Here is a 23929-nt window from a genome sequence, read left to right as displayed (position 1 = left end):
TGTATCAAACCTCTATGTTTCCTTGTGTCCGTACAGCCTATACTGTATCAAACCTCTATGTTTCCTTGTGTCCGTACAGCCTACTGTATCAAACCTGTATGTTTCCTTGTGTCGGTACAGCCTACTGTATCAAACCTCTATGTGTTTGTGTCTGTTATGATGATATCAGTGACCGTAGCAGCATCATGGTTAAGGTCACAGTTTTTGTAATGTGTTTATAAGTCCAACTTTTCATTCTATTATTGCCAGGATCTGATTGACATTCATCTCAGAAGCAACGAGCCAACAGGACAACAACTTTGACACGGTGAGTCCATCATTTTGTTTTAAAGATTTGTTTTGGGGCTTTGTATATGTCTTTATTGATAGTGACAGTGTAGACAGACGGGAACGACAGGGAATGACACTGGCTGTCGGGCTCGGGAGTCGAACCCACGGCACGCCGTCCAGCCTGATCGGTGGCCTATAGGATTGTTACAGCTCTAGCAGAGATTCTCCACCAGTTTAGGACCCCCCAGTTTGACATGCATTAGTCTACGGACCCCCCCATTTAATGGCAATTTATATTGTAAAATCAATGTTAATTTAACTCTGAGAGTGTACAAATGGAACCAAATGGACCCTAACATTTGTACACTCTCAGAGTTACAGACCCATAAGGGTCCATTTGGTTCCAAACTATCATTTATCTGGGGACCCCCTGGAACTCCCTCAAGGACCTCTTTATCAAACCATAGATGATTGTAGTTTGTCATAAAGACCACGACTACTAGGCTACTACTACTTCATCAAGACAACATGACTACTAGGCTACTACTACTTCATCAAGACAACATGACTACTAGGCTACTACTACTTCATCAAGACAACATGACAAAATGAAAACTGTTTTCTGGAGATTAGCATCAATTCATTTACATTTTTGTTGTAGTGTTCTTGTTACGAAATTCAATGTTCTTCATTATTTCTGTCGCCAGATGAAGCTGTGTTTCCTGATCTCCTTCTCCATACTGGCTCTCCTGTATCTGAGCCACAGTGCAGAAGGTATATAATATAATTTATAATATCTATAATATAATAATTATATCTCCTGTCTCAGAGCCACAGTGCAGAAGGTACATATTATAGGCTTTAACCCAGGCAACTATGATGATGGAGAGAGGCCACTATAGTTCCACACTCACTCCAGAGGGCCACTATAGTTCCACACTCACTCCAGAGGGCCACTATAGTTCCACACTCACTCCAGAGGGCCACTATAGTTCCACACTCACTCCAGAGGGCCACTATAGTTACACACTCACTCCAGAGGGCCACTATATTTACACACTCACTCCAGAGGGCCACTATAGTTCCACACTCACTCCAGAGGGCCACTATATTTACACACTCACTCCAGAGGGCCACTATAGTTACACACTCACTCCAGAGGGCCACTATAGTTCCACACTCACTCTAGAGAGCCACTATATTTCCACCCTCACTCCTGAGAGCCACTATATTTACACACTCACTCCAGAGGACCACTATATTTCCACACTCACTCCAGAGGACCACTATATTTCCTCAAAACGCACCACGTTTTGAGCTTGTAGAGCTGCTATTTTTGCTATTATATATATAATATTCATATTTTAAGTTAAATTTAGTTTACGTATGTTAACTTTAGGAACTTAGATACATTACATTGTACTTAAAAAGACAATACAAATGTAATACTGTATTCTAGTCATTAGCTATACTAATATATAATGTTCACTGAAGTCATTCCGATATTATTATTATTCCGATATTAACCTGCATTAAGTGAAGGTTGTCCATGTACTGTATGCTTTAAATGGTCATTTCACCTCATTGTCTTTTATTTGGAACTAATCATTTAATCTGTGTTTGGATTTATACTGAACTCTTTGCTGTGGACTTTTCACAGTTAACAAAGCATTAACCATCATTATTTTCCGTTGGTAACAGGTGGATGGTGCATTAGGCTGTATGGTGGAACGTTGTGTTGGACCCAGCAGCAATAATCACCCAACAACTTCAGGAGCTACGTGAAGACCTGCAGGTAACGTGAAACCATGGTGAAAAATGCATTGAAACAGAAGGCAAATGTACACTATTTATATTTATAACACTACATACAAGTCATTATAAAATTAGGGATGCACCGAAATGGAAATTCTTGGCTGAAACCGAATACCAAATGTAGGGAACAGTTATATACCGAATATCCGAATATGATTAATAATATATATATTTTTTTTTCCTACCATTGCTGTCATGGCCGTACCTTAAAGCTACCTGATTTATGGCAAAATAAATGGTTATGGCAAAACGTAACTTAAATAATAATCAATATTATGGGTCCATAAAACATTCATTCAGCTCTTTTGAATGCATTCTGTAGTCTGTAACTCAGAGAGTGTACAAATGGAACCAAATGGACCTTAACTATTTCAGCACCACCTGGTGGTCACCAGTTTAGGCTCTGAGTGCCAATTCTCCCATTATAAAGAAAGAAAGAATTAGTAATTCTATTATGCATGCACCTGTACACCGGATTAGAGGGATTTTCAAAATATGGATGGTTTTTATTTTTTTTAATTCCCAAGGGAGAGACGTCTTGACGCCTGTGGCATCCATTACTTAATATAGGCAATTAGACGTCTTGACGTTTATGGCTACTGGGTCCATTTGGTTCCATTTGTACTCTCTCAGAGTTCAATTACCAGTGGTTTTACATATAAATCGGGGTCCCAGAGATTACATCGGGGGGGGGGGGGGTCCGTAGCATAATGCGTGTGGAACTGGGGGGGGTCCATGCAATTAATATGTTTCGGAATCACTGCTGTAAATGTTTATTTGAGGGTCCTTGACACGAAAAGGTTTGGGAACCAAACTGTAATTAAGGTCAACATGTTGGTATTGAGCCTCTGTAACTCTTAACTCTGCATTCTTCAGGACTTCTGTTGGGGCGCTGAAGGGCCCGGCATGTCCACTGGTGAGTCACTTATACTACTTTATGACTCTTTGATTGCGCATTCTTGCACTCTTTAGTCTATCCTTTTGTTTGCTGTGCTTTTGTTGTATAATTTATGCAATGTTACGTTATGCTGCTATATGCTGCAGTGTCTGTAAGGAATGAGGCCAAACATAATTATGTTTTTATCTCCTATGCACCTGTACACAATAAGATGTATCAATAAAGTTATCTCCTATGCACCTGTACACAATAAGATGTATCAATAAAGTACAACCTTGAACCTTGAAACCAGGGCCGTGCACGCACAGACATCAAAAGGGGCCTTCAGGCCCTGCCCTTTGACCCGTCTGTAAAACAACTGCCCTCTCCAGACCGCCAATGCAGCGTTTTTACTGCATGCTGAAAAGAAATGCAAAATACCCTCCTCTCCTTTCAAAGTTTTGTTTGTATTTAGAAATCCAATGTCGTTTTACACACCTGCATCTCCACTAGCTAAAGAGTGGTGGGTTGCGCCCCGAGAATAGCTGATCTACAAGCTCTCAACGCGTCGCGAGCTTGTAGATCTGCTATTTTTCATCCAAAAGTGCCCTCTTACGGGGTTTCAGCCCCACACCTCTCTAACACTCTGCACGTCCCTGGTTTTACTCTGATGCACCTGTACTGTACACCTGTACTGTACACAAGATGTATAGCAAATAAAGTTCAACCTTGAATTGTCTCTGTGTGCAGGCCGGACCTCCAGGACCATATACTGGATCAGGGGTGGTGCCGGTGGAAACACCAATACATGTTCCAGCAATTGGGTCGTCCACTCACAGTTAACAGTCTTTGTATTGAGTTATGCTTGAAATGTACTGTAATTCTGCAAACTGTTAATAAATACAGTTTCAATCAAAAAAGACGTGTTCAAAGAAAGTTACTAAGCCACTTAATGTTGTATAGCAATTATGTTGGAGCAATTAATTAACCCAATAAGAGAAGACATTATTAATATACAACAGTATAGATTTGTTTGGGCCATCTATAGCTTAGCCTATTTATTAACTTACAATCAAAAGTATAGTTATGCTCTAGCTATTGAAAAATAGCAGATCTACCCACGCTATGAGCTTGTGGGTCTGCTATTTTTGAAAAATCGTGAAAATGTTGCCCAAATCTTTGAATATATATTCTTTCAGAGCAAACGTTTTTAACTCAAATGTTTGCTTCTGCAGGGAGGTTCCTGGAACAACATATTTTCGGAATACTTTTTGGGGTCCTTGACATGAAATATTTTGAATACCACTGATAAAGAAACAGGGTTTTTCAGCAAACTGTCATGATTTAAAAAGTAGGACTTTGGTGAGGTGTTCATATAGGTACTTTCAGTTGTATTATGGATGTTGTATTTCTGGTCCAAAATGTAACATTGACGATGTGGTATTGAAGTGTAATTTTATTTAGCCCTAGAACGGCTCTTGTTGTTCCATACAGTATGTACAGTATTTCACATACAGAGCCATAGAACACCCTGCTTCATTTCTGGTCGGACTAATTAATGCGCGGCCTAAATGTGATACGTAAATGCTCCGTTTGTACTCACCCATTAAACAATTCCAAAGACGTGGAGTGAAATATGGTCCTCTAGTTTCATATCCATGTGAAAGTTCTGGCACAAAACGTGTATTTAGTCAATTATCTCCACTTTTTCAAGAGATGCACACAGACGTCGCTTTCTCTCCGGGCGAGGGGGGCCCGGAACGATTGCTGGACTGATTTTGAATACGTCCTGTTTACCGCAGACGTCATAACCATTTGACCAGGGAAACACAAAGGTTTGGGTCACACAATTGGCAGGTGCTTTGCGATATAGTGCTGGGTAATTTTTGTGCCAGAACTTTCACATGGATATAAAACTAGAGGACCATATTTCACTCCACGTCTTTGGAATTATTTAATTGGGTGAGTACAAACAGAGCATTTATCACGTTTAGGCCGACGGTTTTAAGCCCGAACAGGATTTCAGTGAGACGTATCTATGCCTATATGATACTTGAAAATGTACAAAGTATAATTAAATGATCACAGCCATTCTAGCCAGGTCTACATTTTATTATACTGCTTCTTGGCCAGTAGTTCCCATGTAAAAGATGACGCAGTCTCAATGTGTTTCTACTGGTTAAATAAAATAAAGATAAACTTTAGAAGACATTTGTATGATTTGTATAGAATCTGGTGTCAGTGCTAAATGGGTTACAGGACATGGTCTCTTTTATTGTGTCACCATCATGTCACTGTCACCAATAAGCTGCCATCAGCTGCTGCCTGCCAGCCCCAGTGCTGACGGACGTACACCGGGGCGGAAGCGGTGATCAGCTGACAGTCAGAGGAGGAGGAGGAGGAGGCGACGACGTGATCATCATCATCATCCTCATACCCCAGTGAGGAAGAGGAGGAGGGAAGGGAGAGAGAGAGCCATCTTCACCCCGACAGGAGCCCGGTGGTGGTACATTCTGTCTGTTTGTCTGTCTGTCAGGAGGAGAGACCAGAGAGGAGGAGGAGGTGTGGGGGAGATTTTGGGGAGGACCCTGGCTTGATGATGAAGACATATAGGAGACCCTAAAAAAAAATATATATATTTTTTTTTAAAGGACCGCCGGTGTCAGACTCAGAGAGGAAGGGGAGAAGAAGAGAGGGGGGTCTTCTTCTTCTTATTATTCACACACAGAGGAAAACCCAGCGGGGGGGCTTTGCTTTGAGGAGGAGGAAGAGGAGGAGGAGAAAAAAGGACTACTTTGAAACGTATACAAAGAAAAAGGGAAAATAAATAAAGAAATGTGAAGTGGGGATTTTAATACAAAGCCAAGACAAGGAACATTATCTCTTTTTCGGAGGAACTTATATTATTGGGACCACCACCACCACCACCTCAGAAGACTTCTGCAGGCTGCTTTGCGTCTCTGATAGAGTGATAGAGACTCAAACACAAGCCAGAAGGAGAGAGAATGTAGCCCGGGCTCCTCCAACCAAGAAGTTACTTCAATGTAAACAAACAGCTATACTATAGCACCACCGCTAACTGGGGCTAGCAGCTAGCCTAATAGCACCTCCTGGGCTCCACACAGACAGGAGGAGGTGGCAGGAGGAGGTGAAGATTAAGAATAAGAAGGAGAACCACCGGACCGGAGCACTCTTCTTCCTCCAGGCTGCTGTGCCGCGGCCCCGGGCGCCCTGTCCTACCGTCCCCGGCAGCTGTCAACTCGACCCGGGGGAATGTTTTGATTCTGGTCGGTGTCACCGCCGCCGGGCTGTTAGCTTCAGTTAGCATTCTATGTCCTTCCCTTCGCTTCTCCCTCACCAGCCCAGCAGCTTAGCAGGGGCTAGCATGCTAATTAGCTTATCCCTCACCAGCCCAGCCAGCAGCTTAGCGGTGCTAACATGTTAGCATGCTAATTAGCTTCTCCCTCACCAGCCCAGCCAGCAGCTTAACGATGTTAGCATGCTAATTAGCTTTTCCCTCACCAAGCCAGCCAGCAGCTTAACGACGCTAGTATCTTAGCATGCTAACGCTAACGGTTTAGCTTCTCCTTCAGCTTAACGGGCGCTAGTAGCACGTTAGCATGCTAACGCTAAGCCTAAGCCAGTGAAAGCTAGTGTAGCATTAGAGAAGGAAGGATCCGAGTGACTTGAGAGCAGCCGAACAAACAAAGGGAGATATTAATTTAAAAAGAGACGCTTGTCTTGTTGAAATGTGAACTTCATGGAGACTCCCCGTCGGAGAACGAGGATAAATAGTTGACTCTGACAGATCGAGGTCATTTGGTAATAAACACGTTTTTATATATATGAAGAAATGAATGTCCAACTGTGTGTAGAGAGAGAGAGAGAGCGGTGTTTGACCAGCTGATTAGGAGCAAACACGAAAGGGAAAAACAATCATTTTATATATAATATATTAGCGTATATACACCAGATTATAACGGAATGATTATGTCTATTCAACCCAGCAGTGAGTTAGGGTGTAATGTACGGGGTGTCAGGTTGACAGGCGCTGTGGATAGTAAAGTTTTCCTCTCTTTTTTTTGGCATTCATTTAGAATCAACTCGTCGACATTATTGTGTTTACACTCCTCGACTCGACCTGTCCCTAACTTAACTTTAGTTAATGGTGGTGGGGGTCGTTTTCTTTTCCTGCATACAGTCCAGTTTGTCCACCCAGATCAGTCTAAACTATATAGACCCCAGCAGCACACAGTCAGTAAACTTATTTTTTTAAGAAGAGAAATGCTCTCGTAAATGTGATCCTGTAGTTTAGTGAGTCGGTCAGGGCCAGCCATGGGCAGTAATGGATTCAGTTTCAGATAACTATATCGCCCTAAATGGCAATAAGGCTCTTGGTTGCGAAAGATAAGAAGCAGCTAGCGGTACCAACCCATTCCACCATGAAACCTTAAAGTTTAGCTTCTTTAATTAAAACACAAGAACTGTAGAATAGATACCAGGGTGCCAGACTGTCATTTAAGCGTATTTTTTCAGCCAGGAACCTGAATAGACTACTACAACAATAACAACAAAAAGTTACAGAAAGCTAAAAAAGTTAACATTGTTATTCCTTTTGTGCTAAACAGGATACCTATTTATTCTGTAGCTAAAGTGGAGTTTAAAAGTAACTAGGAGTTTGTTTTGGTTATTTTTTTTTGGTTGGCTGCCCCTCCCCCAATTAGAACACTTGTGTATTCTACAATGTCTTCTATATCCTGACAGTTTTCTGAAAACCCCTATGTTTCTATATATCAGTGATTCTCAAACTATTTCATGTCAAGGTCGGACCCCAGAAATTATATGTAATCGGCTGACCGACCCCTATCTGAAAATATGTTGTTTCCTCCCCGAAGCAAAGACATGAGTTAAAATATTATATATGTTAAATATGTTGTTAAATGTTAACTATGTTGATTCCTCCCAGAAGCAAAGACATGATGTTAAATATGTTGTTAAATGTTAAATATGTTGATTCCTCCCAGAAGCAAAGACATGATGTTAAATATGTTGTTAAATGTTAAATATGTTGATTCCTCGAAGCAAAGACATGAGTTAAAATATTTATCTGTGAAAGAAGCATAATATTATTCGATTATTAACGATCTGCACCCACATTTTCATGATTAAAAAAAATAAAAATAGCAGATCTGCAATTTTTCAAATTGCTTAAGTACAACAGTACAACACGATGCTTTAAAACACCAAAAGGTGTTCCCGTCCTGAATCAGGGTTAAATAATACTTTAAATAAAGACTGTTAATGTTGTTGTTGTTGTTGTTGTTGTTGTTGTTGTTTTTGGGGCCTCCTTGTTGATCATCGACCCCCCTCCTTTCTGTTTTGTAGACCCCGCCGTTTAATTAAAAGGGGGGGAGGAGGAGGAGGAGGAGGAGGAGGAGGAGGAGGAGGAGAAAGACGGAAGAGAAGAAGGCCTCCGCCGCGCGGACGAGGCCAACATGGAGCTGATGTTCGCAGAGTGGGAGGACGGCGAGAGGTTCTCCTTCGAGGACTCGGACCGCTTCGAGGAGGACTCGCTGTGCAGCTTCATCTCCGAGGCCGAGAGCCTCTGTCAGAACTGGAGGGGGTGGAGGAAGCAGTCCGCCGGGCCCAACTCCCCCACGGTCAAGATCAAAGGTAACGTCCCGCCACGCAACGCAACGCACCGCAACACCACGCAACACCACGCAACGCACCGCAATGCAACGCAACGCACCGCAACACCACGCAACGCACCGCAACACCACGCAACGCACCGCAACGCAACGCAATGCAACACCACGCAACGCACCGCAACGCCACGCAATGCCACGCAACGCACCAGTGTTGTTTTTGGCAGCAAATTTCTATTTTAGTTTTAGTCATAAGTCTTTGGACTGAAACTTAATTTAGCTAAATTGTCATAATTTTAGTCACCTGGAATGTTTTAGTGTTAAGTCTAGTTTTAGTCGACTAAAATGTATTTTGGCGGGCCTTTGATGCCGTCGTAATGAGTGTTTTTACGATTGTAGATCTGCTATTTTCAGCATGCAACCAAAGTGTACTTTACTGTACACTTATACTGCAGGTACTATGTTTACCCAGGGTAACTGGACTAAGGAAAGGAAAGGTACTATGTTTACCCAGGGTAACTGGACTAAGGAAAGGTACTATGTTTACCCAGGGTAACTGGACTAAGGAAAGGAAAGGTACTATGTTTACCCAGGGTAACTGGACTAAGGAAAGGAAAGGTACCATGTTTACCCAGGGTAACTGGACTAAGGAAAGGAAAGGTACTATGTTTACCCAGGGTAACTGGACTAAGGAAAGGTACTATGTTTACCCAGGGTAACTGGACTAAGGAAAGGAAAGGTACTATGTTTACCCAGGGTAACTGGACTAAGGAAAGGAAAGGTACTATGTTTACCCAGGGTAACTGGACTAAGCTCAAGAACTTGTTTACAGCCAGGCCCTGCTCATAGAACATTTCATGGTAGCGGTTGCTCAAGGGCACTTCAGCGGTGGTAATTTTAACGTGCCGGTCCGGGGATACGAACTATAGCGACCTTCCGATATCTGGTTCCATTCGTACATGTAGTACACTAATGATAATAATAATAATAACAATAATAAAGCTTTATTTGTATAGCACCTTTCATGACAGCTCAAAGTGCTTTACAGTTGCGCAGAATGACAATAGCTGCTGTTTGAGGGTTTACAGATCTGCCCTGGCACCGTTGGCTGCTGTTTGAGGGTTTACAGATCTGCCCTGGCACCGTTAGCTGCTGTTTGAGGGTTTACAGATCTGCCCTGGCACCGTTAGCTGCTGTTTGAGGGTTTAGAGATCTACCCTGGCACCGTTAGCTGCTGTTTGAGGGTTTACAGATCTGCCCTGGCACCGTTAGCTGCTGTTTGAGGGTTTACAGATCTGCCCTGGCACCGTTAGCTGCTGTTTGAGGGTTTACAGATCTGCCCTGGCACCGTTAGCTGCTGTTTGAGGGTTTACAGATCTGCCCTGGCACCGTTAGCTGCTGTTTGAGGGTTTACAGATCTGCCCTGGCACCGTTAGCTGCTGTTTGAGGGTTTACAGATCTACCCTGGCACCATTAGCTGCTGTTTGAGGGTTTGTGCTAGCAGCATCACCATTCATAATATCAGCTCTAATGTTACACATTTTGTTATTAAAAAAGATAAAAACTCATTACACTTAGCTTTAGAAGCCGGAAACGACTGCTTGTAGGACTGGGGGGGGGGGGGGGGGGGGGGTTAAAAGTCATTCAATGGTAGAGAATAAGGCATTGTTCTTGTTCTCATCTGTAAGGGTCTACTGTACTTCTCATTTCCCTCTGTAGCAGTACAGTAGGTATATCAGCCACACTGTTGGCTTTGCCGTCAGAAACACATTGTCATGTTGCTGTTATTGTATTGTTGTATTGTTATTATTATTATTGTGATGTTGTGTCCTGGTGGACGCAGACAGACAGACAGACGCTGGTGTGTTTAACCCATTCTGGGCGGGAACCCCTTTTGGTGTTAGCATTATGTTATGCTTTTGCTATTGAAAAATAGCAGATCTGTCATTTTGAAAAGTCGAAGAACGACTGACATAGAAACATAGCTTTTTCAGAAAACTGTCAGGATGTAAAAGACATTTACAGAATCTGATCTCAGGTCAGAATAGGTTAGAGAGTTTGTTCAGCAACAGGGGTCTCTCCAGTTTAGATCTTTGAAATGTTTCTCCAATCAGGAGAGGGATCTCATACAGGGTAACTCACCCTGAAGCGTGCCCGTTTTTCCTCCCGGAATGTTCACCAGTGAGGGGATAACTTTGTAATATGCTATTGGCTGTTTGTATTCTTTTTGGAAAAATATAAAAAGATACTGCTGTGGAAAGGCTATATTATTTGACTTATATTGACTCTATAAACAATTTAGTATTATTTAGTATATGTAAGGTTTTGCACACTCAAATGGTACCTCGTCAGATAATCCCCCACATATCCTACTTCTGTGAACAGACTTCACTGTAGTAGCTTTTCATAAATTATATTTGTACTTAGGCTGTTCTGCTGTCATGGAAGTTTATAGTTAGAGAAATTCAAAGTCCAGCCGTCTGCTGTCCAGCCTCTCCCACCAACCCCTCACTGGGGACAGTTCAGTCTGCTGTCCAGCCTCTCCCACCAACCCCTCACTGGGGACAGTTCAGTCTGCTGTCCAGCCTCTCCCACCCCTCACTGGGGACAGTTCAGTCTGCTGTCCAGCCTCTCCCACCCCTCACTGGGGACAGTTCAGTCTGCTGTCCAGCCTCTCCCACCCCTCACTGGGGAACAATTCAGCCTCTCCCACCCCTCACTTCATGGGGACAGTTCAGTCTGCTGTCCAGCCTCTCCCACCCCTCACTGGGGAACAATTCAGCCTCTCCCACCCCTCACTGGGGACAATCCAGCCTCTCCCACCCCTCACTGGGGACAGTTCTGGGAGGAAAACAGAAACGGGGTGAGTTGTCTTGTTACCCACTGGAGTAGGAAGTGAAATTGGAAGTGATCTAAAATAAATCGCAACGTGCCGCGATGACACGTTGTGAACTTGTAGATCAAACATGAACCCATTTAGGTGTTTTTAGCGTGTAGATCTGCTATTTTAGAAAATCGTGAAAATGTGGCGCAAATCTTTGAATAATATATTCTTTCAGAGCGAACGTTTTTTTTAAAACTCAAATCTTTGCTTCAGTCGGGGTCCCGGGGACATAATATTTTCAGAATGGGGGTCGGTGGCCAATTACAGATATTTTTGGGGGTCCTTGACATGAAAATGTTTTTGAAAACCGTTTTTCAAGAAAACTGTCGGGATTTAGAAGACATTTGTAGAATCGTCCTCGTGTCTAAATGGGTTAACATTAGATAGATTGTAATGGAGGTTCTGGTTTTAAATGGTACTGCTCAGCCCTTCTGTCTTTGTCAGGTTTCTGCTTTGGTTCTGATTGAAGTGTTTTGGTTGGCTGGTAGAAAGTGTGAAAGCTGCCTGGCATTCAACTACGGCTATTCTGGCAAAGGTTTTCACATTTCTATTTCATTTATTGTCTCCAAATATTCCTCAACGGCCTGTTATAGCGCCACCAGGAGGCCACCACCTGACCTGCCCTGGTGGAGACCTGTGAGTGCCGATTGGCACTTTTATCTAGTTTATTATGCAACGTATTATTATGGCAAAACTCTCCAAATGAACCCTGCTGTCTCTGTCAAAAATATCAATGATATTATTCACACAAGTTCAGCAGGAATGAATGAATCATTTATCTATCTCAGGGGTGACTGTGGCTCAGGAGGAAGAGCGGGTCGTCCAATGATCCATGGGTCGGCGGTTCGAATCCCAGGCTCCTCCTCCTCCTGTCTAACATGTCGAAGTGTCCTTGGGCAAAGACACTGAAACCCACATTGCTCCCGATGTGCTGGTTGCTGGTTGGTGCCTTGCATGGCTTCCACTGCAATCGGTGTGTGAGTGTGTGTGTGAATGGGTGAATGTAATGCACAATCTATGTAAAGGTGTGTGAATGTGTGTGTGAATGGGTGAATGTAATGCACAATCTATGTAAAGGTGTGTGAATGTGTGTGTGAATGGGTGAATGTAATGCACAATCTATGTAAAGGTGTGTGAATGTGTGTGTGTGAATGGGTGAATGTAATGCACAATCTATGTAAAGGTGTGTGTGTGAATGGGTGAATGTAATGCACAATCTATGTAAAGGTGTGTGAATGTGTGTGTGAATGGGTGAATGTAATGCACAATCTATGTAAAGGTGTGTGAATGTGTGTGTGAATGGGTGAATGTAATGCACAATCTATGTAAAGGTGTGTGAATGTGTGTGTGAATGGGTGAATGTAATGCACAGTCTATGTAAAGGTGTGTGAATGTGTGTGTGAATGGGTGAATGTAATGCACAGTCTATGTAAAGGTGTATGAATGTGTGTATGAATGTAAAACACCTTGGATAAAGGCGCTATATATAAATGCACCTTTCATCTCTCCGTGTGTTGTGTGATGCTCAGAAGGACCTTTCATCTCTCCGTGTGTTGTGTGATGCTCAGAAGGACCTTTCATCTCTCCGTGTGTTGTGTGATGCTCAGAAGGAGTTTCATCTCTCCGTGTGTTGTGTGATGCTCAGAAGGAGTTTCATCTCTCCGTGTGTTGTGTGATGCTCAGAAGGAGTTTCATCTCTCCGTGTGTTGTGTGATGCTCAGAAGGACCTTTCATCTCTCCGTGTGTTGTGTGATGCTCAGAAGGAGTTTCATCTCTCCGTGTGTTGTGTGATGCTCAGAAGGACCTTTCATCTCTCCGTGTGTTGTGTGATGCTCAGAAGGACCTTTCATCTCTCCGTGTGTTGTGTGATGCTCAGAAGGAGTTTCATCTCTCCGTGTGTTGTGTGATGCTCAGAAGGACCTTTCATCTCTCCGTGTGTTGTGTGATGCTCAGAAGGACCTTTCATCTCTCTGTGTGTTGTGTGATGCTCAGAAGGACCTTTCATCTCTCTGTGTGTTGTGTGATGCTCAGAAGGACCTTTCATCTCTCCGTGTGTTGTGTGATGCTCAGAAGGACCTTTCATCTCTCCGTGTGTTGTGTGATGCTCAGAAGGAGTTTCATCTCTCCGTGTGTTGTGTGATGCTCAGAAGGACCTTTCATCTCTCCGTGTGTTGTGTGATGCTCAGAAGGACCTTTCATCTCTCCGTGTGTTGTGTGATGCTCAGAAGGAGTTTCATCTCTCCGTGTGTTGTGTGATGCTCAGAAGGAGTTTCATCTCTCCGTGTGTTGTGTGATGCTCAGAAGGACCTTTCATCTCTCCGTGTGTTGTGTGATGCTCAGAAGGACCTTTCATCTCTCCGTGTGTTGTGTGATGCTCAGAAGGAGTTTCATCTCTCCGTGTGTTGTGTGATGCTCAGAAGGACCTTTCATCTCTCCGTGTGTTGTGTGATGCTCAGAAGGACCTTTCATCTCTCCGTGTGTTGTGTGATGCTCAGAAGGAGTTTCATCTCTCCGTGTGTTGTGTGATGCTCAGAAGGAGTTTCATCTCTCCGTGTGTTGTGTGATGCTCAGAAGGACCTTTCATCTCTCCGTGTGTTGTGTGATGCTCAGAAGGACCTTTCATCTCTCCGTGTGTTGTGTGATGCTCAGAAGGAGTTTCATCTCTCCGTGTGTTGTGTGATGCTCAGAAGGACCTTTCATCTCTCCGTGTGTTGTGTGATGCTCAGAAGGAGTTTCATCTCTCCGTGTGTTGTGTGATGCTCAGAAGGAGTTTTGTTGATTTCGTGCACGCCTTTTATTGGCATGTGAAATTCTGTGAATCGATGTCCGTTCATACACTATACACTCTATATAATATGACTGCTTAAAGGTGCTGTAAGGCTAAAGTGATATTAAGACAAAAGTTAGAAATTATGGTGATTTGAAGTCATATAATCAACCTATCGGCCTTGTGTTTGGGCGGGAACCCCTTTGGGTGTTTTAAACATTATGTTATAATTTAGCTATTGAAAAATAGCAGATCTACAAGCTCATAGCGTGCCACTAGGTGGCACACTATGAGCTTGTAGGTCTGCTATTTTTGAAAGATCGTGAAAATGTGGCGAAAATCATTGAATATATATTTCAGAGCGAACATTTTTAACTAAAATATTGGCTTCAGGGGGGGTCCCTGGAACTACATATTTTGAGATGGGGGTCCGTGGCCCAATAGAGATAATTCTGGGGGTCCTTGATATGAAAAAGGTTGAGCACCACCTGACATAGAAACATGGGTTTTTTTCAGAATTTCTTTAGGGTTTAGAAGCCTTCTTTTTAACCCATTCTGACCTGAGATCAGATTCATACGAGGTTTTCACTGGACACACACTGGTCTGATGAACCCATTCTGACCTGAGATCAGATTCTAAAAACGTCAGTCGTTATTCGATTTTCCAAAAATAGCAGACCTACAAGCTCATAGCGCGCCACTCGGTGGCGCGCTATGAGCTTGTAGATCTGCTATTTTTAAATAGCTAAAGCATAACATGATGCTAACACCAAAACGGGTTCCCGGTCAGAATGGGTTAAATCGACCTCAGTCCAAAATGGATTAAGCTTTATAGCAACCAGACAGTCTGCCGGCGCTGTGCGATGTGTGTGGAGAGAGTGCTGGTGAATGACATTGATTACCTCTTACGATGTGAGCCTGATTGTATCGTTTGATTAATTTGATTCCCATTGATTTTCGGCGCCGTGGTTCATTAGTGAACGTTTGGTGGTACGGCAGTGTGAGCTCTGCAGTTTCACCGTGACTTTCAGAAAAGACAACAGGTGGGACGAGTTATTTTTGTACCCTGAAGAAGACAGTTTTGTCTGTCTGAGACGTTGGTCTCATCTCTGTGTACCACAGTAAACACCTTTGGGATTGGCAGCAACGAATGTACTTTCTTTTTCATTTAGTATTTTTCTCATTGGCTGGCCCCTCACAGGGACCGCCATGTGCTGTGCATCTTTTCATAGCCGTGATCAGGGTTTGTACCTGAGAGAAACCCACCGTGGTTTAACAAGACACCCCGTAGAAGCCTAATAGAACCGGTTCAGGCGCAGCCTTAAGCCAGGGAAAAGGTCCTGGCTTGGTGTGTGAGTGGTGTTGGAGTTACTTGGTGAAATTCATTGAAGTCATTTTCTGCCAAAGCTGCACAATTCAATATAGCCTCCGACGTTTCACATTTTCTTTCAGATCGGAAGAAAAAAAAAAAGAATACTAGTTTACGAGTTTAATTAATTGTCGCCTAATTGGAACCTGATGTGACATGATCCTGTTCTTATCTCTATGATATGATGATCAGTATAGAGGACCTTGTGGGGGGGGGCTGACAGGAGGTATAAGCTACTGCTGAGCATGGGAGTAACTTGGGATCCATCTTGTGCCAGACAGACGGGGAGCTTTAGCCACTGGTTGAACCTTGGCTTCCCTCCCTGTTCTGGGGCAAAGCATTGGACCTGTGCTGCTGTTCTGTTCTGGGGCACAGCATTGGACCTGTGCTGCTGTTCTGTTCTGGGGCAAAGCATTGGACCTGTGCTGCTGTTCTGTTCTGGGGCAAAGCATTGGACCTGTGCTGCTGTTCTGTTCTGGGGCAAAGCTTTGGACCTGTGCTGCTGTTCTGTTCTGGGGCACAGCATTGTGGGCTCGTTTCATACAGCGAGTGGTGTAGATGTTATGGAGACTAAGAGGTAATTCTGCTGTGCTGCCGATGATCTCAGCTGCTGTTTTAACGGTCCTCTGTCAGTCTTTGCAAGCAAAGCAGCCACAATCGGCGGGGCAAAGCCTTTTGTGAAACTTCAAAGCGGCTTTGCATTGAGAGAGCCCCAGGTATGATAAACCCATCGTTTACTGTCCATATTCCTCCATAAACGGCCTGTAGCTGTGGGCGGCAGGCCTATAGCCTATGTGTGCAATTTATCTAACTAGCTGCAGATTAAAGGAGAATTCCATGCTAAAAGGCTTTCTTCCCTTTCTTTGTAGTCGTTACGTCCCCACCAAAGAGGTCCAGGTGTTATTTTGTGCAAAAGCTCCTTATTGGCTGTTTCCCCTACCATAAGCCTTAAATGAATTGCATTGAATTGAATGGGAATTGAATGGGGCTATGGGGTGTTGTGCTAATTCACTTATTTCCATCGCTCAAAATTATATACGTATTTTTTGTATATATCCTCTCTTCATAATGTAAATAATATCCCAAGCGGCACAGTTTACTACTTCTTTTGATGGAAATAAGCAAATAGTTGAAAATGTGGCTTAAATCTTTGAATATACTGTATATATATATATATATATATATATATATATATATATATATTCTTCCATTCGTTTTTAACTCAAATCTTTGCTTCTGGGGAGGGTCCCTCGAACAACATGTTTTCAGATGAGGGTCCGCGGCCGATTACATATGCCTTTTGGGGGTCCTTGACATGAAATAGTTTGAGCACCACTGATATATAGGGTTTTAATAGGGATATAACTGATATAGGGTTTTAATAGGGATATAACTGATATAGGGTTTTAATAGGGATATAACTGATATAGGGTTTTAATAGGGATATAACTGATATAGGGTTTTAATAGGGATATAACTGATATAGGGTTTTAATAGGGATATAACTGATATAGGGTTTTAATAGGGATATAACTGATATAGGGTTTTAATAGGGATATAACTGATATAGGGTTTTACAGAAAACAGAACATTGAGCTCCGGTCTAAATGGGTTAAAAACAGAAGGCTGTATTCAGTGTTGCTAGATGAAGATTAGTTCCTCCTGGTCGCTGGGTTGGTTCTGGGTTGGTTCTGGGTTGGTTCTGGCCCTGGGTTGGTTCTGTGCCTTTTGGGCTCTTTCTTGGTCTTTCTTTGGGCTGTTCTGTTTTCTGCTGCAGGATTCTTGCTCAAATGTGAACCACAAGAATTGAGATCACGATTCTCACGGGATTCTATTTTATTTCCATGACAATATGTCTTGTCTTTAGTGTGTAGTTGCTGAACAACATTATTTACTACATTCACTTGGAGTTGCACTAGGAGTTGAGGCATTACATTTGATTTGACTCGGTTCCACAGATACTAATTGTGATCGCAGCGTGAGGTGTTGTGAGCTTGTACATCGGCTATTGCCTTTTCTTATACTTTTTGACAATTTGGCCAATGTTTGATATGGTCATGGTCTGGTATTTTAATTTTCTTTATTTTTTTGAGGTATTAAATTCCTTAAATTGTCACTCTCATCTGGGGATGACACTGAAGTGTGGGGACCCCCCAGGTTGAGAAGCACTGTTCTAAGCTGCTCCTGTCAGTAGAAGACGAAGACCAGGTTTGTGGCGCGGCTTTGTCCTCTCGCCTCGTTCGTGTCTTTCTTTTGTTCGTTTGTGGCTTTTCGACACAAAGGCCACAGAGAAGCCTCAGAACACACACCGTTATGTGTGAGGGAGGGAAGGCCACAGAGAAGACACAGAACACACACCGTTATGTGTGAGGGAGGGAGGGCCACAGAGAAGCCTCAGAACACACACCGTTATGTGTGAGGGAGGGAAGGCCACAGAGAAGCCACAGAACACACACCGTTATGTGTGAGGGAGGGAAGGCCACAGAGAAGCCTCAGAACACACACCGTTATGTGTGAGGGAGGGAGGGCCACAGAGAAGCCTCAGAACACACACCGTTATGTGTGAGGGAGGGAGGGCCACAGAGAAGCCTCAGAACACACACCGTTATGTGTGAGGGAGGGAAGGCCACAGAGAAGCCACAGAACACACACCGTTATGTGTGAGGGAGGGAAGGCCACAGAGAAGCCTCAGAACACACACCGTTATGTGTGAGGGAGGGAGGGCCACAGAGAAGCCTCAGAACACACACCGTTATGTGTGAGGGAGGGAAGGCCACAGAGAAGCCTCAGAACACACACCGTTATGTGTGAGGGAGGGAGGGCCACAGAGAAGCCTCAGAACACACACCGTTATGTGTGAGGGAGGGAGGGCCACAGAGAAGCCTCAGAACACACACCGTTATGTGTGAGGGAGGGAGGGCCACAGAGAAGCCTCAGAACACACACCACTATGTGTGAGGGAGGGAAGGAAGGAAGGGAGTAGGTGGCGAGAGAGGCCCCTAAGGGAGGAAACGGCGAAGGGAACAAGGGAGTGAGTGAGTGAGCTAATGTAGGCTGCCTGCCGTGCCGAGTGGAAACTAACCCCAACATGTGTTCTTCTTGGATCCACAGTAGTTATAACTGTGCTTAAAACAACAACAATCTGATCTCCGGTCAAAATGGGTTAAAACAACAAAAGGGAGTCCCCATCCTGAATGGGTTAAGACAAAATATCTTAGTCAATACTTTTCTTTGGTTCGATATTTTTAAACGCTGTTTTTTTGCGTGTCTTAAGTACCAGGTCTTATTACTTAACTTAAGACCTGGAGGCGTGATCAATGCCAGTTTGGCAAAGAGCATTGACCACGCCTCCAGGTCTTAAGTTAAGTAATAAGACCTGGTACTTAAGACACGCAAAATACAGCCCACTGTGTCTTTAAATGTTCTGATGAATTGAAACTGGAGGACCCTGATGTAAATAACTCTTAGTGCTGGTTCTGGTTTCATCCTCGTACCAGATTTGTATCAAGCCGTACCTTTAGTTGAACTGTCCCAACAAACTGAATACAAATTTAAATCTGTCACACACACACACACACACACACACACACACACACACACACACACACACACACACACACACACACACACACACACACACACACACACACACACACACACACACACGTAACCACTTTTACCTTCCCTTCAACCCGTTCTGACCTGAGATGAGATTCTAACGCACTGCAGAATGGTGGTTCTTTAACGCATTTTGACCTGAGATCAGATTCTAAAAATGTCTTCTAAATCCTGAGTTTTCAAAAATAGCAGATCTACAAGCTCATAGCGCGCCACTCGGTGGCGCGCTATGAGCTTGTAGATCTGCTATTTTTCAATAGCTAAAGCATAACATGATGCCAACACCATAATGGGTTCCCGCCCCAAAATGGGTTAAAATAAATGCCAGAATAGCAGATCTACATCAAAGGAGAATTCCATGCTAGAAGCCTTTCTTACCTTTTTATTTGTAGGCGTTGCGTCCCCAACCACAGATTGTCCAGGTGTTATTTTGTGCAAAAGTGCATTATTGGCTTTTGTTTTTTGTGCTAATTCGCTTATTTCCGTCTAAATAAGTAGTAAAGTGTGCCACTTTAATTGTTTGAGCGATGGAAATAAGCAAATTAGCTCAACACCCCAATGCCCCATTCCATTCAATTCATTGAGGGCTTATGGTAGGGGAAATAGCCAATAATGTGCTTTTGCACAAAATAACACCTGGACCTCTTTGGTGACAGAGGTATTTCCACAGGCTTATTTTTGCCACTTTGTTTGTAGCATTGTATGACAGTTGTAGGGCAATGATTCATTTACTGAGACATACTGTAAGCATAAAACATATGGAGATTGAGGCCCTGCCCCCAATTATTAGACAATCGTCTAATCGCAAACTATTTGAAATAATCTCAATTCTCTTTTTTTTCTCCATGCTTAAAAAAAATCCATAATTTATTTTTCTCCAAAAATCACAGAAATGTCAGATCTACAAGCTTAAACACAGGTCACTTCGCGACATGTAAGCTATTTCCGCTACTATGTTGGAAACGTAAATGTCACCGTTTTGTCATTTTATTAATATTTGTCCCCTGTGTGCAAAAAGGCAGTCAGAAATATAAAAATTGGAACGTTACAATTTTCAATGTAAAAAAAAAACCAACATGAATGTGTGCTTCGTGACAGTCCTAGTGGAGTTGAGAGGTTTCTAAATGACCACGGCACGCTGAGGTTGTACCTTTTCTCTGCCTATACAATGGAACAGCTGTGTGTGTGTGTGTGTGTGTGTGTGTGTGTGTGTGTGTTTGTGTGTGTCCCTCTGTGCTGCACCCTGATTGGTGGAGGACTAGCGGTTAGTCACCAGGCAACTGCCAGCTGACTGGCTGGCAGCGTGAACTCTGCAGCACCCTGTCTCTACCCACCCCCACCCACTGTCTCTACCCACCCCCACCCTCTCTCTCTCTCTCTCTCTCTCTCTCTCTCTCTGTCTATGTCTCTCTCCCATCTAAATCTTCTAAATCAGAGAACTGATTTAGAAGGTATTTGTAGAATCGTCCTCAGTTTGCGTTTTACTTGGAGACATGCCACACTGGACGCCCCCCCCTCCCTTCACACCAGTGTGATTATTATTTTTTAATTACGACTGAAAGGTTGAACAAAATGTAATTTTGGTGTCCGTCCGTCCGTCCGTCCGTCCGGTAGTCAAAGTGATATCAGTCCAACGACACAAATCTTATTTTTTTAAATTTTCAAATGAGTTTAATCTTTTTTGGATAATTTCGATACGATAAGGTTAGGGTAAACCCTCTCGTTCCACGGTCCCTTGTGAGTTTGTAGATGTTTTTTTTTTTCTTCCACAAAAACTAACAAATAATTTATAAAAAGAAAAAGAAAACAAATAGTGTTGTCTCCTGCCTTTATTTTCTTCTTTCTAATGATTTCGATCGGCCCAAAATATTGTGTTCATTGTCATGATTTGTCACGATCAGAGTTGGCTTTGTCCGCGGCGTAACCGTCTTTAAATAAATACTTTCAGAAACGGCTATGGGAAAAAATGCATTGCTTTTTATTTCCTGGGCCACTCGTCGTTCTGAAAGGGGGAGGGACTGCGACGCCCTATAGGTGCGTTGTGAGCTTGTAGATCAGCATTACGGCGGCATCGAGGCCCGCCAAAATACATTTTAAATCAACTGTACATTTAGTCTAAAACTAGTAACTAACGCTAAAGCATTCCAGGTGACTAAAATGTGAACACAAAATCAACACGCTGTTTATTATCACATGTGCATGCTGGTACTGCATTAGTAACATGGTTTTATTGTGCAATGGGTATATTTGTTTTTTTAGGGTTGAAACAGTGGGGTGGGAGCGGCTATCTTTGGGAGAGCTTTTGTATTGAGCACCGAAGTGCTGACGTAACTCACTCATCCCTTCGATTCCCCTGGTTCTAAAGTCCTGACGTAACTCGCTCATCCCTTCGATTCCCCTGGTTCTAAAGTCCTGACGTAACTCGCTCATCCCTTCCATTCCCCTGGTTCTAAAGTCCTGACGTAACTCGCTCATCCCTTCGATTCCCCTGGTTCTAAAGTCCTGACGTAACTCGCTCATCCCCTCCATTCCCCTGGTTCTAAAGTCCTGACGTAACTCGCTCATCCCTTCCATTCCCCTGGTTCTAAAGTCCTGACGTAACTCGCTCATCCCTTCCATTCCCCTGGTTCGCGGAAGTAATTTCTCTATGGAGAATAACATGGGGTGATCTTAATATCGTCTACTATAAGCGTTGTGGTCCAAAAATAAACAAGCTGTCTCGGTGTTATTGTCAGGGAGGTGTCTCTGTATCGTTTGCAACAGTCAGTCACTCATATATGATACAGTCTGCTTCTAGCGAAGATCTAACTAATTCAGCAGCAGTAACATTAGCGTTTTCTCTCAGTCAGTTGATTCTTCATATCCATATGAGTGAAGCGGCCGGGGTGACATGTTTATTTTTCAAACACAGTTCTTATATGAAGCAATCTAAAAATCCTCCTATGGCGATTTCAATGCAACTAAACAAATACATGAACCTGGGGACTGACGCCCTCTACTGAAAGTGACGTCAGACTTCGGTGCTCTATTGTGTTGTCCTGTCTGTCTGTATGAATGGTTGTACTGTACTGTAATGTATAGTGAACTGTATTGTACGTATCTGTGATGAGGACTCCCTCTGAAAGGAGGTGAGACATCTCAAGGGTCTTATCCTTTCAATAAAGGTTTATATATTTACTGACTGTGTTTCAGACGGTCAGGTGATCCCTCTGGTGGAGCTGTCGGCCAAGCAGGTGGCGTTCCACATCCCCTTCGAGGTGGTGGAGAAGGTCTACCCTCCGGTCCCCGAGCAGCTGCAGCTCCGCATCGCCTACTGGAGCTTCCCCGAGAACGAGGAGGACATCAGGTACGCCACGCACGCAACGCAACGCACGCACGCACGCACGCACGCTACGCACGCAGACACGCACGCACGCACGCACGCAACGCACGCAGACACGCACGCAACGCACGCAGGCACGCACGCACGCACACGCAACGCACGCACGCAACGCAATGCACGCACGCAACGCAACGCACGCACGCAACTCTGGAGCAACGGAAGCTCTGATCATGAGTAAAATATAAATTCTTCCGTCGTACAGTCTGGAGCAACGGAAGCTCTGATCATGAGTAAAATATAAATGCTTCCGTCGTACAGTCTGGAGCAACAGAAGCTCTGATCATGAGTCAAATATAAATGCTTCCGTCGTACAGTCTGGAGCAACGGAAGCTCTGATCATGAGTAAAATATAAATGCTTCCGTCATACAGTCTGGAGCAACGGAAGCTCTGATCACGAGTAAAATATAATGCTTCCGTCATACAGTCTGGAGCAACGAAAGCTCTGATCACGAGTGAAATATAAATGCTTCCGTCGTACAGTCTGGAGCAACGGAAGCTCTGATCACGAGTGAAATATAAATGCTTCCGTCGTACAGTCTGGAGCAACGGAAGCTCTGATCATGAGTCAAATATAAATGCTTCCATCATACAGTCTGGAGCAACGGAAGCTCTGATCATGAGTAAAATATAAATGCTTCTGTCATACAGTCTGGAGCAACGGAAGCTCTGATCACGAGTAAAATATAAATGCTTCCGTCGTACAGTCTGGAGCAACGGAAGCTCTGATCATGAGTAAAATATAAATGCTTCCGTCGTACAGTCTGGAGCAACGGAAGCTCTGATCACGAGTAAAATATTAAGTGGAAGTGGAGCCTCCTCCCCACTTCCATTTCGTCTTTACAGTAGCACAAATTTATCCTAATATAAATATAAATCATTTTCATCATCTAAGCATATATAACTTGCTGGGGGGGGTGCATACCGTACTTAGTTTAGACTAGTCATTGGTTAGACATGGGTTAAGGTTAGGTTTAGGTGTGCTGCCCCGTGGGAGGTTAGGGTTAGGGTGAGGGTTTGAGATATAGGTTGCAGTAACCCTAATGACTGCTCTAACCAGTGACTAGTCTAAACGTAAAACTAGCTGTAGTTCCAGAGTCTTTACAGCATTCAGATATTGTGGAATAGTATGGCTACGCAAGACTAATTATCACTTAAATTGTGGAGTAATGAATGGGCCTTTAGTTCTGGCTTTTTGAGTATTCATTTTCTTTTGTGTGCGACGGTGTTCCTTCGCTCCTCACAGACAAAACACCAGCGAACAGCCGACTAGAAGGACAGCCTTTTCACACACACACTCT

At 43.5% G+C, this 23929-nt stretch overlaps 1 protein-coding gene and 1 long non-coding RNA gene across 2 annotated transcripts in view; both read left to right on the top strand.

Annotated features, from left to right (window-relative positions):
• Positions 1-255: 255 nt before the first annotated feature.
• LOC308328068 lies at positions 256-3806 on the top strand. The gene is made up of 5 exons (XR_013965253.1): positions 256-307; positions 978-1044; positions 1972-2065; positions 2962-3001; positions 3713-3806. It is a non-coding gene; the product is annotated as an uncharacterized lncRNA (long non-coding RNA).
• Positions 3807-8375: 4569 nt separating this feature from the next.
• The window catches only part of zswim8 (zinc finger, SWIM-type containing 8), a 91175-nt gene continuing 75621 nt past the window's right edge, over positions 8376-23929 (top strand). The window contains exons 1-2 of the mRNA XM_080782089.1: positions 8376-8635; positions 22441-22594. Of these exons, the coding sequence (XP_080638215.1) occupies positions 8458-8635; positions 22441-22594 (332 nt within the window). The 5' untranslated portion in view covers positions 8376-8457. The remainder of the gene's footprint in view (positions 8636-22440; positions 22595-23929) is intronic.

Source organism: Protomyctophum bolini, assembly GCF_963924005.1.
Source record: "Protomyctophum bolini genome assembly, chromosome: 14".
Lineage (NCBI taxonomy): Eukaryota > Metazoa > Chordata > Actinopteri > Myctophiformes > Myctophidae > Protomyctophum > Protomyctophum bolini.
The sequence above is the reverse complement of the archived record's forward strand: the minus strand, read 5'-3'. Positions and strand labels throughout refer to the sequence as shown.